This window comes from Phyllostomus discolor, chromosome 11, assembly GCF_004126475.2.
Source record: "Phyllostomus discolor isolate MPI-MPIP mPhyDis1 chromosome 11, mPhyDis1.pri.v3, whole genome shotgun sequence".
NCBI classification, from domain to species: domain Eukaryota; kingdom Metazoa; phylum Chordata; class Mammalia; order Chiroptera; family Phyllostomidae; genus Phyllostomus; species Phyllostomus discolor.
Window position 1 is genome coordinate 71,484,014 of NC_040913.2, and position 18,749 is coordinate 71,502,762.

The window sequence follows — 18,749 nt, forward strand, 5'->3', positions numbered from 1 at the left end:
CACCCTGTGAATTTATTTTTGCTTAGATTTATTACAGCACCCCCTTTTCATCCCCAAAGTACACAACCCTCTGCTAAATGTAAAAAAATAAATAGTCATATTTAGGAAACTGTAACTCTATTAGGAAGATATATTAATCACTTGACTGTAAGGGTCAAAGATAGAAGAGTTCAAGAAAAAGTATTAAAATAACTATAGCTACTATAATTTGTTAACAAATTCACAACATAAGATGAATTGTGACATTAAAAGTATTCTAAAAAAGGAATAAAAGGGTGTGGAATTTTAGATATTCAAAGATAAGTTGTTATCAAAATAAAATGGACTGTCATATTTACAAAATATTTTATGTAAGCCTCATGGTAAACAAAAAGAAAAATCTACAGTATATTTAGAAAACATTAAAAAAGAGGAAACCAAGCATATAACCATAAAAAAATCAACTTACAAGTATAAGCAGAAACAGAGAATTAAAATCTCATTGGTGATATAAAACAGCCAGAGGAAAAAATTAAAATGCCAGTAGTAAGTCCTTACATATCAATAATCACTCTATTAGAATACATCATTTGTATATTGTATTGGGTGTTCGCTACCCCAAATCAAGTGTCCTTCCATCACCATTGGTCCCCCTTTACCTCTTCTGCCTCCCCTCATCCACTTTTTCCTCTGGTAATCACCATATGTTGTCTGCATCTATGAAGCTTTCTTTTTGCTTAATCCCTTCAGCTTTTTCAACCAGCCCCTCAGCCCCACTGATAGCTATCAGACTGTTCTCTGTATCTATGAGTCTGTTTCTATTTTGCTTATTAGTTTATTTTCATTAGACTCCACATATAAGTAAACTCATATGGTACATATTTTCTCTGACTGGCATATTTCACTTAGCATAATATTCTATACATCCATCCATGCTATTGCAAAAGGTAAGATTTTCTTTTTTATGGCCAAATAGTATTCCACTGTACAAATGTAACACTACTTTTTTACCAACTCATGTACTGGTAGGGACTTAGGCTGCTTCCAAATCTTTGCTACTATAAAAAATGCTGCAATGAACATAGGGGTGTATATATTCTTTCAATTTAGTGTTTTGTGTGGTTTCTTCGGATATATTCCCAAAAGTGAAATCACTGCCCCTATATCATTTTTTTAAAAACTTTTAATTGCTGTTCAAGTACAAGTTTTCTGCCTTTTACTCCCAGCCCACCCCCCTCAGCCTTCCCCACCTCCCTCCCATTTACATGCCCCCCATGAACTCTTCAAATTTTAAAGTTAATCAACATAAAAGACATCTCTAGGCACATCATCAAATACTGATAACCAAAAATTAAGAGAAGAAAGTCTTTTAAAGAATTAAAAACTATATTCTGGGGAACAACATTAAAAATAATGTTAGAAGTAATGGAACCCAGAAACCATTTTTCATTAAAAACAATGGAAAGAAAAGTCACTGGGATGAAAATTTTAAGATATTGAATAAATAAAATATAAAATAACAGTCAGTATAGAATTATTTATTCAATAGGAATACACTTTTTAAAATTAAGGCAAAATTATGAGGATTTTTATAAAAACAAAAAGCTGAAAAGAATTTACCTGTATAAAATAAAATTTAAAATTTATATTAAATTATTTAAATAAATACAATATTAAAATTACATATGTTTAAAAAATGAAAAGATATGGAAGAACTCTAAATGTATATTGCTAAGTGAAAGAAGCTTACCTAAAAAGGCTACTTACTATATGATTCCAACTATATGACATTCTGGAAAAGGAAAAATAATAATAAAATCAGTAAGAAAAAAATCAGTGGTTGCCAGAGGTTAAAAGGAGGAACAAAGCCATAAATGGTGGGGGCCTATCCTGTATACTGTAATATAGGTACCTGTCATTACACACCTATAAAATCCCATAGAATATACAACACTGAGTTAACCCCAGTGTAAACTATGGATTTGGTTGACAATAACATAGCAATGTAAGTTCATTGATGGTCATAAATGTATCCTACCAATGCCAAATGATGATGTGGGGGAAATTGGGGGGGGGGGGCGTATGTAGGTAGAAACTATATTTTTCACCTGATTTTTCCATTAAACTAGAATTGCTCTGTGTGTGTGTGTAAAATGTATGACAATAAGTTGAAAAAGCTAAATAAAATTATTTTATTGCCATGTTCTTACATTGTGCATGATATAATACATGGAATGCAATATGTTGAATATATAATATATAATCTTCAGTCACTAAAGAAAAGAAGAATATGTGATATATTTAAAATCAAAGAGGATCTAATGGATTATTAAAATGGCTTCCATTAAGAAGATCAAGAACTGAAAAAATACATGTAAGAAAAAATAGAAGACTACTAGCAAAATGAAAGAAGAAAACTTAATATCTTTGTAATTTACAGCAAACAACATGGACCTATTGCTTCAATTACAACCAGATATTGTCAAACTAGATTTTAAAAAACCTATATGCTATTTACAAGCACACACATTCACACATATTTTAAATATAAGGACATTCTTTTAAAATACAAGAATTAAAAAATATCCCATGCAAATTCTCATTATAAAAAAGCAAATCTGGCTATGGAATTGTGAGACAAAATAGACGATGACAGAGTATTACAACAGGTAAAGAGTGATATTCATAATGATAAACATCAATTCACTAAGAAAACAAACCATCCCTAAACATGAAACAGAACCACTCTGGGTTCTATTGCCCACCACCAAAAATACCCATGAATCCCAACGACAAAGTCTTAGGAAAAGGAAAGGAATTATTTACTCAAAAGTCATACAAGATTAAAACAATGGCAGAATTTTTTCATTAAATCCCACTCCCTTAAAAATAAAAGAAATGCATGCAAACACACACAATCCTGCCTCCCCTTGCCAAAGCAGGCCATTGAGAAGTACAGTCTCTCAGGAAAAGAAACAGAAGTCTGTAGCTTTAGCTAGGCAGATTTCCACTTGGCTTCTCCCAGTTGTCCATGCTGAGCTAGGCTCTTGCTCTTAATCCAAAACTGTATGGCCCCTCCTCTTGTGGGCCAAAGGGGGTCCTTCTGCATCCTTTCAAACCATGTGGCCAAGACCCCACACAGCTACTACATCCTGCTTTTCTGCTTATTTCTAAGCTGCATGTCAAGGACCCCCATATGGCTAAGAGAGCATGCCTTCCCAGTGCTTGGGTTTAAATCCCGGCACAGATCTTCTCCCACAACCCCATTTCCAACTCCTCCCACAAAGGGTTACACTTGCCAGTACTTTGGTTTCTTCTGCTTTTCTTGGCTGCCATTCTTAGTCGGGGGAAGCTTGGGCACATAACATAAGGGAACTGCCTTCCTGCTCTTATGCAGGTGTTACAGCCAGGGGACAGCCTCCCTACTGCATCATGGGTTAGAATCATGCCCATCTCCCTGGCTCTGAGCCTGGCAGGCACAGCCATTAGCATTACCAAAACACTGATCAACTTCTTTAGACATGCAAAGTAACTCTCAATAGCCCTGCTCTGCTGCTCCCTTCCCCCAGCCATGTTAGTGGGGGGTTGGGGACTTCTCAGCCTACACCCTGTCCTGAACCTTGTTCCATACCTATTACAAATGGGTATATACAAAATAAATATATATATATAAATACAAGAATCACAAGATGATAGAACACAAAAGAATAGTTGAAAAATGTACTCTCTTAATTGACAATATTAAAAGAACAAAGAAGCAAAAGAATTGGCAAAGATATAAAATATTTAAAATTGTATTATTTAATTTGATCTAATTGACATTTGTAGAATAATACAACTCATAACTGACACTAATCCACATTATTTTAAAGTTTATATGGAATCATATGTCTACAATGGATCATCTAATGAAAAATGAATTTTGTCTCAATGAATTGCAATGTCTGAAACTCATTTAAACTTTTATTATAACCACAATGGAATTAAATTTGGTATCAATGAGAAAAATGTAAGTAAAATACCCTCAAATGTATAGAATTTAAATAACATATGGGGCAAAGAAGAAATCATGATGAAAATTAGAAAATATTTTTAACTAAGTGTTCATTGAAGTAAAAAATTCAAAATATGATACAGTAAAAATAAATATAAATTTGGTGATAAATTAGATTAAATTTATAGTTTTAAGTTTATATATTATAAAGAAAAAATGTTTACAATGAATAAGAAAAAAGTTGCATTTTTAGAAGCTGGCAAGAAAAAGAAAAAATTATACCCAAATTAGAAAAAAACAAATGAACAGAAAAGCGAAAAAAAATTAATTAATAGACAGTATACATATAACAGAAAAAAATTTTAAATCCAAAACTTTGGTCTTTTAAAAGTAAATAAAAATAACTCCAAGGGAAACTGGTTGTGAATCTATAGAAAATTCACAAAATTATTAACACTGAGAATTTAAAAAAGGGCTATCCCGAGAGATGCCACAGAAAAAAGGGATGATAGAGAAGGGAGGGGTATTATGAACAACTTTGTCCAAGATATCTAACCAGTCAGAATAAATGTACAAATTTATCACAAATTAGATTTTCTCTAACAGAAGAAAAAGAATATCTGAATATTTTTTTAAAAATTAGATTCATGAGTAAAACAACCAACTCTCCCACAAAGAAAATTCTAAGTCAGTTGTTCCATTTCTACATTCTAAGAAACATTACAGGAAGAAAGTATTTACAAAATCACACTAACTCTTTTAAAGAAAAAGAAAGGGATAATATTTCCCAGTTTCTTTTATGAGGCCATCATGTCTCTGATACAAAAATTGACAATAAATTACAGTAAAAGAAAATTACAGACAAATATTTCTTATGAATATAGATACAAAAATCCTAAACAAAATGCTGGTAAGTCAATCCAGCCAACTATAAAAGGGATAACAAATCATGACCAAATAGAGTATATTCCAGGAATACAAGCTTGTTTCAATACTGGAAAACAACAATTTGAATTCACATTAGTGGAAAATGGAGAAACTTATATAATCACCTCAACTTATAAAATTCAATATCCATGGTAGATACATATCATAAAAATTCCAGCAAGTTGAGAAAAAAAGTAAATTTATAAATATAAATGTGTATCTACAAAAATCCATAGAATATAGTCCCTGGTATAGAAGATATTTGCAATTATTATATTCAACAAAGGAATCATATCTAGAATACATAACAAATTTTACATATAATAAGAAATAAGGCCACTCAGTTGGAAAATAGACCAAAGCCTCAAACAGGCATTTACAAAAAAACCTATATAAATGGCCAGTAAACATATAAAACTGTGCTAATTGTTAACTTAATAATCAACAAAGATGAAATGAAAATTAAAACCAAAATGCAGGACATCTACAGGTCCACCAAAATGATTTAAATTAGATAAAAAATTCTAGGCATTGATGTAAAGTATAATTTTTATCTTGTAAAACTGTGGAAGCTATCTACTAAAGCATACTCCATTAGTCAGCTTCACTCTAATATACCCAATGAAAATTCATATGTTCATCAAATGACATGCACAAGAAATAAAATAGCCAAATAAGGTTTTTAATAGCTTCAAATACAAATTTTAACAATAAAATGGAAAAACAGATGGTAGTATATTCATTCAATGGGTAATATTGCCAGTGAGAACAAAAAAAACTATTGCTACTTACAACATGTTTGGAAATTATAATCAGTATAATAAAAGAACTCAAACCTTAAAGAGTACATGTCAATTGGTTCCATTCATACAGAGTTCACAAACAGACAAAACTAATCTATGCTTTAAGAAGTAATGATTGTCAGAGGGCAGTCTGGGGCATTGGTGGCTCTACATTTTATTTGTTGATCTGGACCTAGGTACTAATTACACTTGTTTGTTTACTTGAATATTAGTTGAGCTGTGCGCCTGTGGTTTGTAGGAAAAAATATGTGTATATAACTTAAATTAGAAGTTCACGTAAGGTGTATATATGAATCTTCCTGTTTACAAGCTGTTTCTTCAACCCTGCCATTTGGAAGTGATTCTGTTCTTTGTTAGCCACAAAGCAGCGTGAAACTGAGTCGAAGCCTCCAACCGCATAGATTTATCGACCAGCGCAGCCCAAGCCCAGGTGCAACAGCTCACAAGGCCTACTGTCCCCACCCACCTTTGCTCCCAGAGCCACCTGCCTCTGCAGGGGTCTCCTCGCGCTTCCAACTGCCTTCTTAGCCAAGCTAACTGCCAATATTCTGGCTGGGGTCCAGGACGGCGAGCCATGCTGTGCTTTCCATTTCTGTTCATTGGGCTCATCGGGCTCCAGACGACCGGTAGGAAGCGCACTATTTATCCCACCCTTCTTCGTCCTGTTAGCAATGTGACCTCTGAGTTTCCCGCTGAGAGACTAGATACCTCTGGGAAACTGCTTTCTTGTGGGAGCGTTCTTGTCTGTAAACCGGAGCACACTCCCACATTGCCACCTTCCACCACCAATACCCACACTGGACACCAGGAGGCTTTCTCACTAGTCTTGGGACCATGTAAAAAAGGGGAGATACTATGCATGCTTTGAATGGATGCCTCAGGATTGATGTTTCATAGATTGCACTGCATTTTTACCCCTGGACAATGTAGGTGGAAGGTCAAAAGGACCTGAGTTTGTATGTACTGAGAGTGCTTGGTCTTGTTGCTTCAGGATTACTGCTAACCACACACAGGTCAATATTTCTAAAGCAATATACCTGTTTCTCTTTACAAAGTCTTGTAATTCCAGGAAGACTGTGGATTGAGGGTATTTGAAAAGATAGTAAAACTAAGCGGTGGCATATAAACTATTATGAATTTAGGTGAGGAAATAATGAAGGAAGACATGAGGTGATGGGTATGGCTCTAACAAAACATTTTGCATCTTACAGATTCTGAAGTACTACGTGTGCAAATTACAATTCCAGAGAAAGTACAGCCAGTATCAAGAGAAGGAGTTCAGTCAAATGTAATTAAACAGTTTTTCATAGTCTAAAAACCATGTGACTATTTTGCTCCTAAGAAGTAAACATGGCATTTTTCATCCATGCACCCTTGCTGAACTGTATAGTTAAACCCATTTTTTTCTTGAGTAAAAAAGCCATTTTGAAAATGGACTAAGATTAATAATGTTTCATAGACATATTGTGCAGTGATGCTTATTATCAAAGTCCTAGATCCCATCTTCTAAATTTGTTTCCCTATTGAGTGTTTGAATAATCACTGACTTGATCCATTTAGATATTTTCACTCATTCACCAGGCTGTATTTGGTGGAATTTGTTGTTAAGTAAGCTTCTGGCTTCCTTATGTGGGATAACAATCATTTTATTTAATGAAGTGTTATGTGATGATTTTTTCATCTTTATTGCAAGTACATTAGTCATTAAAACTATTCATTCTATCTTAGTTCATCTTGGTTGAGTGTCTTTTTCTTTATTTTTGTATTATCATTTTATTGTAATTTTTCTATTACCATTTACCCGCTTATACCCTCTTCCACTTCCAGCCACCCCCCTCCCCACCACAATCACCAATCACCACATGGTTCTCCATGTTCATTTTTTGCTTGCCTCCCTCCACCCCCTAATTCTCCAGTCTTTTCAATTGAATTAATTAGAAAGATTTGTGTCTGAATATTTGTATCTATTTAAATCTTAGAAAGATTAAATTATTTTGTGAATGACTTTATCCCCAGTGTTTAGAGCAGTGCTTAATACATAGTAAGGGATTAACATATTTTTTGAACCAATAAGGCTTCCTGACCCAACAAATGCTATAAACAATATGAAACAGAGCATGTATATAATTATTATAATTAATAAATAACAAAGGTCATAAAAGAGTATATTCAACTCAAAAAGACTAGGAGATTTTTAAAATAAAAATAACTGAATGGAGCTTCTAGTTGTATAAAATATAATATGAAAGTAAAAAACTCTAATATGAAAGTAGACCAGATCACTAAAGAGACAAAGTAGAGGCAACATATAAATGACTAAGAGGAAAATTAAGATAGAATTAGAGGTTCAAGTATATTGTAATTGGAATTCCTGAAAAAGAGAAATGTATGTCACAATCTAGTAGGGAATCAAAAATTGTTAAATAAAAATTAATTGACTAAATTTATCAGAAAATACACATATTTCAGATTGGATTTAACAATATATAAAACACCTAAATTACAAGGAAATACAGGTTTAACATAAAAATAAAAAATTATACAAAGCAAATTATAAGTAACAATAAGCTGGTGGAATGATATTTTTATACAGCTAAATAGTCTTTAAGTCTTCAACACAGAAAAAAGTATAAAAAGACTATTAATAGGGTTGGAAAAGTAGAGATAGTAATATATAGAAAGGAATTTTAAAAAATAAATAAGACAATAAATAAATGTGTCAACAAATTTGGAAACCTTGAGGAGATAAACAATTTGTAGAAAAATAAATTCATGGGAAAAGGGTAAACAGGAAATGACCAAGACTTAAAATATTTGAATTTGTGTATAAAAGTCTCTTTCTAATAGTATAACTAATAGTAAATTATAAGTAGAATTGAATTGAAGAAGGATGGCTAGTAATACCTTTTCTATTCAACATTATATTTGACATTATAACCTAGGAGTACAATAAGGAAAACAAAAGACTCAAATATGAACATAAGGAGAAATTTAGAATGATAAAGAGAGAAAACACATGCAAGCATATGTATTTACATACATAATAAATAATAGTTATTGGTAAATGACATTTTTATAAAGCATGCTTATTGTAAAAATACACATATACATATACACACATATGCACAATACACATGCTTTTGCTAAAAATATGAGTTACTTATCAATAAATATTATTTACAAAGTAAAGACTTTCTTAGGCTATCGTAAAATTTTGTTGACCCACTGATAAAAGTGGAGAGATAGATCATGTTGGCAGTAGAGAATACTCAGTATATTCTAAACTTAATTTTCACCAAATCTGTAGATTGACTACAGTTCCAATAAGGAATTTCATGGAGAATTGCAGGTTGATTTTAAAATTCTTATGTAATGCTAACAGGTCAAAAGTTGTTTACTTTGAAGAGTAAAGGGGTGACTTACATCAAAGTATATTTTAAAGTTTTAGCAATTAAAGTAATATGGTATTATTTAAGGGCAGAGAAATTAGTGGAACAGAATAGAGTGCCTCCAAAATACCCATACACATGAGAAACTTTTCAATGCAGTGTTAGCATTAAACTCATTGGATAATGGACTGGGTAAAAAATGGTGAAGGCACAGCTGGATGACACCATAGAATAATAATAATAAACTGTATACCATATTAATGTCACATTAACACCAAAAACATTTAAGATAATTTAGATGCATTCATTTGAGAGTAAAGTACTAAAAATTTAAAAGACAAAACAAAAGGTTATTTTTAGGACTTTATAATGGAAGGGCTTCAACCAGAGGGGGGGGGACAAATTTTTAAGTAAAACATTGAGGAATATCTAGATTTAAATATATAAATACATAGCTACCATTAACAAAGTGAGAAATGTTCCAGTCTCACAGAAGAAGTTTGAAATCCTTATAATACACAGAGTATTCAGACCATATCAATAACTCATACAAATCAATAAGAATGGGTAACAAAAAAATCAAATTTACAATTTGAGACATTTACAGGGAATTGCCAAATAAACACAATAGTGTAGGTAGTGTTCTACATCAGCAACAGCAAAAATTAAATCTATCAAAACAAAATGGGATTAGAACATATGAACAGAAGGCTAATATTTACTATGAATTAAATGTCTACATTTGCACAATGAGTTTAGAAATTTTATATTTCAAGGGAAATTGCATTACTACTTAACTTTTATTAAAAAAAATGTCCACTCATAGGTTTTGTTTGACATATACCTAGCAAACATGCATAACACAATATGTCCAAGATTATTGGAGCATTGCTTAAAATAGTGAAAAATAGAACTAAACACAATCAACAAGATAGATACATAAACTGTGCTGTATTCAGTTATACCACAATGAAAATAAATGATACAGCTAGATGTTTTAATAATGATGATGACAGCAAATGTTTGTATGTGTTGTGCTTACTATGTCTGAGGCAGGGTTTTAAGCACCAGGGGTAGTCCAGCAATGAAATATATAAATTGAAGAAGGATTACATTTATTTAAAGTTAAAATTTATGTAAAACAAAACTATTACGTAAATAAACATTGTAATTAGTATAAATATAAAAATATGTATAGGAAAATACACAGGAAATCTAGGATATTTGAAACACATAGCTAATGTGTAAGAAAGGGAAGTAACTAGGAGTATTTAAAATTATTTACAAATACTTGTAATGTTTTTATTTTTCAATATAGTAGCTGGTGACAAGGAATTTTATGTAGTTTTCTTTAATATTTATTTGCCCCAAAACATGGAATAATTTAAAATAACAGTTAATTGAGGATTATAAAGAAGTTCAAATGCCCTTTTAGAAAACATCCATAAAGTTGAAATATTGAAAACCTTCCTCCTGAAATCAAGATAGAAACCAAGATATACTCTATTACATTTTCTATTTATCATTGTTCTGGTCCAATGCAATAAGGAGAGAAAACAACAAAAATTTAAAAAGCCATGATAATTGGAAAGAAAGAAATAACACCATTATTATTTGTAGCTAAAATGATTGTAAACAAGATAAAATCAAAAATAATCTAGAGAAAATTAGAAATAATATAATATTTAGTAAATTATATGGAAACAAGATCAAAATATAAAAATTAATTGTATTTCTATTCTACAAAGCAAAAATATGAAGTGAAATTTTTAAAAAGTTACAGCTTACACTGCACAAAAATTCAAATCTAAATAAATCTCACAAAGATAAACAAAATCTCCTCATGGAAGACAGTCAAACAAGATGAGAAGAGGTAAAGACCTAAATAAGCTGAATGCACCCCATGCCCATGCACTGGAAGACCTACACTGTAAAGATGTAAAGGCTCTGAAAATAGGCGTATAAAGATTAAATTGTCCATTTGTTAGATATCATTCCCTAACCCTCATATTAACAAAATAGATCAATAAGTATTGCATCTATACTTGAAACAGACCATATAAAACCTATAAATATTATACATTATGCAGTGCTAATTCCTTGCTTTACTATATAAATTTTTATTGAGTAATTTAGTTATACTCTTCCAGGTTAAGCATAAATTTTATAATGGTGTCAATCTTTATTTAGATACAGCTACTGGATAAAAATAATCACTTTTTGAGATTTTATTTTATTGGGTTAATGTAAAAGTCAACAGATAAGAAATTACACAAATCATTTTATTCTACAACTTCTATTATGAAAGTGATTATTTGACTATCAAATTCCATTGAAATGCATCAGTATTAAATTATAAATTATTCTTTTTGTTGTATTAATGTGCATTAGAATGTAATTATTGTCAGTATAAAATGACGGTATTCCTTCCTAATATTTTTCTCATTTTTCTTTGCCTTTTTAATATACTCTCTGCTAGGTGTCTTACAACATTGTAATTGATGGGCAAACATACACTATGAACCTGATGCAAAAGTAGGTGATCTATATTACTTCATCATCTGTCTTTGTTCTACTTATAATTATCATTTATAATAATCTACAATGTCATTATTTTGCATTAAGTGTTTCTAGTTACTGGTTTTTCATTGTCTTTTATTTTATCCTTTAACAAACTGAGAAGTCTGTATAAATAAATCTTGAATCTATATACTAACTAACTGAATTCATAGTGTAAGCTCCCATCTTCCTCCTTCATGTAAAACCAGATTTCTTTTTTAGTTATCCATGTGTTTCATGGGGGATGAATTTGGGTAATTTTCTATTTTTACAAAACATAAATAGGACTTTTTTTAAGTTTCCATCCATTCAACCCTATTTAAAAGAACATAAATGATTTTCAGGTGGAAAGAATAATAATAATTTTTTTTAAAGTTTACATACCATGTCAGAATGTCTTAAGGATTCAGTATAATTGTAATTAATCAAAGTCAATTCCATGCCAGCTGACAGGTAGTTTGGGGAAAATAAGCACAGTGTGCTAAGGAATAAAGAAACATCAAAATTGTAATGGTCCTTTCTAAAATAAGAATAGACATACAAATGTAATGACAGGCAGAAGTCTGCAAGTGAGGTTACCAAATCAATACACAAATAAGGAATATATCTGCATGATTTCTAGAAATCATAGTTGCAGTCCTTTCCTACATTGCAAAGCTTGGGAAATGCTTTCTGAATGTAAGATGGATAATACTAGTTTGGAGGATAATATTGAAAACTGACTGAAAATTACTTCTTCCTGAAGAAAAAAAAATGCTGCATTTTATTTAGTTTATTATTTTAGTATTTTCTTTTTTAATTGAATTTATTGGGGTCACATTGGTCAGTAAGATTATATAGTTACATTTTAACACAAAATATATGGGAAAGAGCCAGATAGAATCCCACAGTCAGCAGTTATTTGGGAATGCCAAGTGATGGGCAGGAGAGTTAGCCAATGGCCAGGCCTAAGGCATCCTATGAATAACTGTCAGTATCACAGACACAATATGTATTGAATATTTAAAATATTTGTAAATATGTAAAGTATAATTGCCTAGAAATATAAGAAGACCTGAATTAAAATGCAATATAGCTGTTGATTTTTAAGCTCCTTTTTATATTCGGAAAAAAGGCATACAATATAAAATATAAGTAATGATGACGTAGTAATCATGAATCACATATTACACTCACTACAATTAAAGCTCTTCTTTATTTGCACACAAGCAATCAAAGCACATTTCAACAAAAAGCAATCACATACTAGAACACAGTTTTGAAGAAGACCCACATTCTCAATGTTGAGCACAATAGAATTAGAGCACAATTTCCAATGTTTAATCAAAAAGCACCAGCTCTTTAGAAATTAATTAGCAGTCACTGAATAATGCTTGGCTTTGAAAAATTCAAAACATTGATACCAAGTATCAATAAAGTAACTGCAAATAGACTATTAAATACAAGTTTTTAGAAATTACCAAACCTATAATCATAGTAAATACAAAGTTTTTTCTGTTTTCACTTTTTTATACGCAACAGATGAGAGTAAAAAGAGTAACACTGGGGTAAGGAGGAGCCAATAAAGTGTTGCCAGGTAGCCCCTGTGGTAGGGTCAGGAAGCCTTCAGTGACCATGATTACTGGTTTGCCTCAAGCCCTGGCAGTCCCCACTCAGGGTATTTTGGTAGCTAGTTAGTTTCAGGCTTAGCCAACAGTTGACACATGAACAGGGTGATACCATTATGCTCTCAACAGAGTATGAGGCTCGGGCTGTGTGCAGAACTAGCATCAATCTGTCCCTTGTCACAGCAATTTGGCAATCCCCTAGGGCCTGTAAACATGAAATTAGAACAACAGGGATCTATTTTATCACATTGCTCAACGGTGTTCTTGCCAAACTCAGGAATAGTTCTAGATTAGTGTATTGAGAGTAATACTCATTCCAATGAGTACTCTGATCATCTTGTAAGATGCTATAGTTTGTGATACGCTAGTCATGCTTTCTTTTGTTGTTATATCTCTAAAATTCTGTGATTTTTCAATTTGAGCATTAATATCCTCAATTCAATTCTGGAAACTTTCTGTCAATTTTTAAATTTAATATTCCTTTTCCCCTATCCTATTAGGAATACTAATAGAATTGGTATTTCTGGATAGAATTAGTATTAGTAATAGAATTAGTATTAGTATGTTTCTGAAATGCTGCAGAACACAGATTGGGGCTTCTTATTGATGTAAACTTGGGTGAATGATCCTTTTGTTCTTACAAGTAAGCAATTCCTGACTTACTTATTCTACCACGTGTGTTTCTAATATACTCTTTTACATTCCCCGTCATTCTTTTAAAAATGTCTGATCTTATTTATTTCTTATTTCATTTTTTACTGGACTCAGACTTAGAGGTAGAAGCTGTCAGAGAGGACAAGCTATGTCTCTCGGTCATCCATTCCTGGCATTTTTTCTTTGGTCTTCATTCTCTTGGCCAAAAGTTTTGCACATTCTGCAATCTCTTCCTTATTTTTCTTAGCCTATCATTTCTTTACAGCAATATGCTGACATTTGTACTGCAAAATGCATGGAGTAACAAAATGCTGAATCTTTGGTCCTTTGGTCCTAGATTTCTTACCTTCTTTGCTTAGGGGTTTTCTCACAATATATTGGTGGACCTCATCACCTTTGGAGAGACTGAAAAGTTTGTGGATTCTGTTAGCTCTTTTGGACCCTTGGTGATGAGTCATAGTAGTATCAGTGAGCCCAAAAATGTATTTCCCCTTTCTTTTTACAATGACCAAGTTGAGAACACTGAGATTGGTATCCACAATGCAACCCCTGAACAGATTTGTGCTTTCTTTCTCCAGTCATCCCCACTCTAATGACAGGAATGTCCCTTATTCAGGAGAAAGGAGATATGGCCATAGGTCAGGACACCCTGCTTCATGGGAAAGATTTGTTTGTTGTTTCCACCACTGATTTGAGCCCCATAACCCTTCCATTCTTCCCCCCAGAGTGTCAGCAGCAACTTCTGTGGCCATAGGCTTCTCATGAAAGGTATGAAGTTTGTGTTCGTTGTCACTTCAATGGCTGGTAACCAGTGGCTGGGAAAGAAATGTTCAGGTTCATTCTGAAGCAGCTGACCACCTCTCAGGTGCTACAAAAAAGTGGCTCTTATTATTCTTATTATTCTTGATTTGTTCTTTATTATGGGTAATTTTCTCAGATTTTAATTTACACTTTATGAAAATATGTCTGGTTTACTTTTAAGAATTTTTTCAATCACTACTTTTTATGTATCTCCTGTGTAAAGACACATATTTATGCTCTGAAAATCTTTTTTATGACTTCTGTCCTTTTTTTTTCTTTTGAATGTGAAATCTATTCTAAATTAGAGTTTCATTGTTACTTAATTATTGTTATTTCTCTCCATCAGACTTCTCCCCATTTTCAAGATTTTTGTACATGTTTTTAACTATTGTTGACAAACTCCTACTGGACGTTATCTTCCATGATCTTTCCTGACCTTACTTGGATTGTGGAAGCTTCTCTTTGAGGGTGGTTTTACGGATAATTTTGCTTGATCTCTGCTGGGTTAATTTGCTAAGTCCAGTTTGCTCATCCTCCCAAGGTTTCAGCAATGATGAGGGTTTAGGTAATTTATTCCCCATCTGCATGGGATGTAGCTGAGAGTTTTCATTTCTGAGTGTGATGTTTCTACTGTGGTCAGTACTGGGTGGGTAGCTACCTTTTACCTGTGGCCTGTGGACAGCAGGTATCCATTTTTCTCCTTCCTGGTCATGACTTATAGAGAATATTTCTAGCTCTATGCTCTTTCTTGAAAGGCTCACAACATGATCTCATACTAGGGACACTTGTTTCAAAAAATGTGTTCTATGTTGGGGACCAGAGGGATTGAAGCACCATGGGTGGCGCCATTCTGAAGGCACAATTCTGGTCCAGTTTCTGTCTCAGTTTGCTGTGTCACCTGATCACAACTCTGTTAGCAGTGGCACAGGTCTTTGTTTGATCTACTTCTTTGATCATTATCTTTGAAGCAAGAGTCAGTACATTTGTTGACAAAAGGCCAGATAGTAAATATTTTAGAATTGAAGAGTACTCCATCTTTTTCTGGTCTCTGAAATGTTGAATGTTTAGTAATGCTCATCTGTGAAACTAACTTCACCTGAAATTCTAGTTTAGAAACGTTTTTACTATTGATTTAATTTCTCTAAAGGTTTTATGATCATGTAGTTTTTCTTTTTGAGTCTACTTTTATACATTATATTTTCTAAGTATTCCTTCATTTCAATTTAACACTTCGAATTTTGGTTCATAGTATTGTCTTAGTTTTTCAAAAACTGCTATTTCTAATAATAGTTACTTCATCCCTGTTTTATTTTTCCTTTGCCAAATCACACCATAATTTTTTGAAATTAACAACTGTTCCATGAACTAGTTTTTGTTTTGTTGACCATCTATATTGAATGGTTTTTATATTATTTCTTGCTTTGTTAAATTTCTTGGTGTTATTTTGATCTTTGTTTTCAACTTCAAATGAATTCTAACTACTCATCAACCATTTTTATTTTCTAGTTACATAAAAAGCTAGTTTAATTTAAAGCTATTTTTCCCCTAAATACTATTTAGCTGTCCATCACATCTTCGGATACGTAGAATTTTCTCCAGTTTAACATTAGCAAGTATATTCTGGTTTATTTCTTAATTATATTTTATTGATTATGCTATTACAGTTGTCCCAATTTTTCCCCTTTATACCCTCCATCCTGCATGCCCCATTCCCTCAGGCAATCCCCACACCATTGTCCATGTCCATGGGTCATGCATATAAGTGCTTTGGCTGCTCTATTTCCTATACTGTGCTTTACATCCTCATGGCTATTCTGTAACTACCTATTCGTACTTCTTAATCTCCTCACCTCTTCACCCATTCCCCCACACCCTGCCCAATCTGAAAATCATCAAAATGATGTCTGTAACCATGATTCTGTCTCTGTTCTTCTTGTTTGCTTAGTTTGTTTTTTGTTGATAAATATGTATTTATTGCTTTTTTATTGTTCATGTTCCTTTTGTTTTAATCTTTTTCTTAAATAATTCTCTTTAATGTTTCATGTAATAATGGTTTGGTAATAATGAACTCCTTTATTTTTTTCTCGTCTGGGAAGCTCTTTATCTGCCCTTTGATTCTAAATGATACTTTTGCTGGGTGGAGCAATCTTGGCTATAGGTCCCTGCTGTTCATGACTTTGACTATTTCTTGCTAATCCCTGCTAGCTTGCAAAGTCTATTTTGAGAAATCAACTGACAGTCTTATGGGAACTCCCCTGTAGGTAACTGGTTTTCCCTTGCTGCTTTTAAGATTCTCTCTTTATCTTTGAACTTTGGCATTTTCATTATGATGTTTCTTGGAATGGGCCTCTTTGCATCCATCTTGTTTGGGCCTCTGTGCTTTCCTGGACTTGCATGTCTATTTCCTTCACCAAATTAGGGAAGTTTTCCTTCATTATTTTTCCAAATAGGTTTCTAATTTTTTGCTCTTTCTCTTCTCCTTCTGGTACCACTATGATGTTGGATCTCTTGAAGTTGTCCCAGAGGCTACTTATACTATCTTCATTTTTTTAATTCTGTTTTCTTCTTGTTATGATTTCTTCCTCTTCTTCTTCTTCTTCTTCTTCTTCTTCTTCTTCTTCTTCTTCTTCTTCTTCCTCCTCCTCCTCCTCCTCTTTCTCTTCCTCCATCTTTTCCTTCTTCTCTTTTTTGCTTCTTTATGTTCCAAATCATTGACTTGATTCTTGGCCTCACCCACTGTGCTATTTGTGTTCCCATAAACTATTATTTATTTTAATTAGTGAATCCTTTGTTTCTGACTGGATTTTTTTTTATGCTGTTGAGGTCCTCACTAAGTCCCTTGAGCATTGTTATCCAAGGGTGTCCAACCTTTTGGCATCTCTGGGACACACTGGAAGAAGAGTTGCCTTAGGACACATATTAAATATATTGCAACATGTGATCACAAAAAATATCATAATGTTTTAAGTAAACTTATGATTTTGTGTTGGTTCACATTCATAGCCATCTTGGGCCATTTGCAGCCCCAGAGCCAAAGGTTGGACACCATAACAGTGTTTTAAACTCTGCATCTGATAGATTGCTTATCTCCTTTTTGTTTAGTTCTTTTCCTGGAGTTTTGAGCTATTCTTTCATTTGGGCCATGTTACTTTGTCTTCTTATTTTGGCAGCCTCCCTGTGTTCGTTTCTATGTATTAGATAGAGCTGTTAGGACTCCCTGCCTTGGTGGAGTGGCCTAATGTAGTAAGTATTCTGTAGGATCTAGTGGCACAGCCTTTCCTACCATCCAACCTGGGTACTCGAGGTGCACCTTCCATGTGGGCTAAGTACACCCTTCTTTCGTAGTTGAGCTTTGATTGCTGTTGGCAAGTCAATGAGAGGGATTTACCCAGGCTTATCAGTTGCAAGGACTGGCTGTGATGACTGACCACCAACCTCCACCCTCCATGGAGGGTCAGTTGTGCAGAGTCCAGGTGGTGGTGCTCTGATATGGTCTGTAGCTGTCCACTGGGTGCACAGGCCCTGGGATTTCCTAGATGGTACAGGCCAAGGGCAGCCCGCACCTGTGTTCTGCCCAGGGCCACCCCTCCTGGGCTATAAAGCAATCTGAGATAGCTGTCACTTGTGCTGGGCTTGGAGATTCCCGGGTAAAGCTAAGCTATGAATCAAAGCTGGCTGCTGCTAGTGCTGGGTCTGGGGACACTTAGAAAGAAGTATGGAGACTGTGGACTCACTGAGACCTGCTGTTGTTTGTTTGAGAAGATTTAGGAAGTTGTAAAGCATGAGCCAAGACCAGCCATTCATATGGAAAAGTCTCTGTTAATGGCTTGCATAAGTTGGAGGATCTCCAGGGTGGGGCAAACAGTGTTACCCTGGTAGATGGATTCTCTATGTGGCACCCATCTGGCAGCTCTGTTGCTCTTCAGCAGGTGGGTTCAGAAAAGGGACAATTGCCTCTGCCCATCTTTCTGTCTGAGAGAAAGCTATTCTCCAGCTCTCACACTGATGCCAGACTCTCCAGTTCCTCACTATATGC

The 18,749-nt window shown here is 33.5% G+C and overlaps 1 protein-coding gene across 1 annotated transcript in view; it reads left to right on the forward strand.

Moving 5' to 3' along the window:
* Window positions 1-2,628: 2,628 nt before the first annotated feature.
* The window catches only part of ADAM2 (ADAM metallopeptidase domain 2), a 108,036-nt gene continuing 91,915 nt past the window's right edge, over window positions 2,629-18,749 (forward strand). Inside the window, exon 1 of the mRNA XM_036011101.1 lies at window positions 2,629-2,648. Within this exon, the coding sequence (XP_035866994.1) occupies window positions 2,629-2,648 (20 nt within the window). The remainder of the gene's footprint in view (window positions 2,649-18,749) is intronic.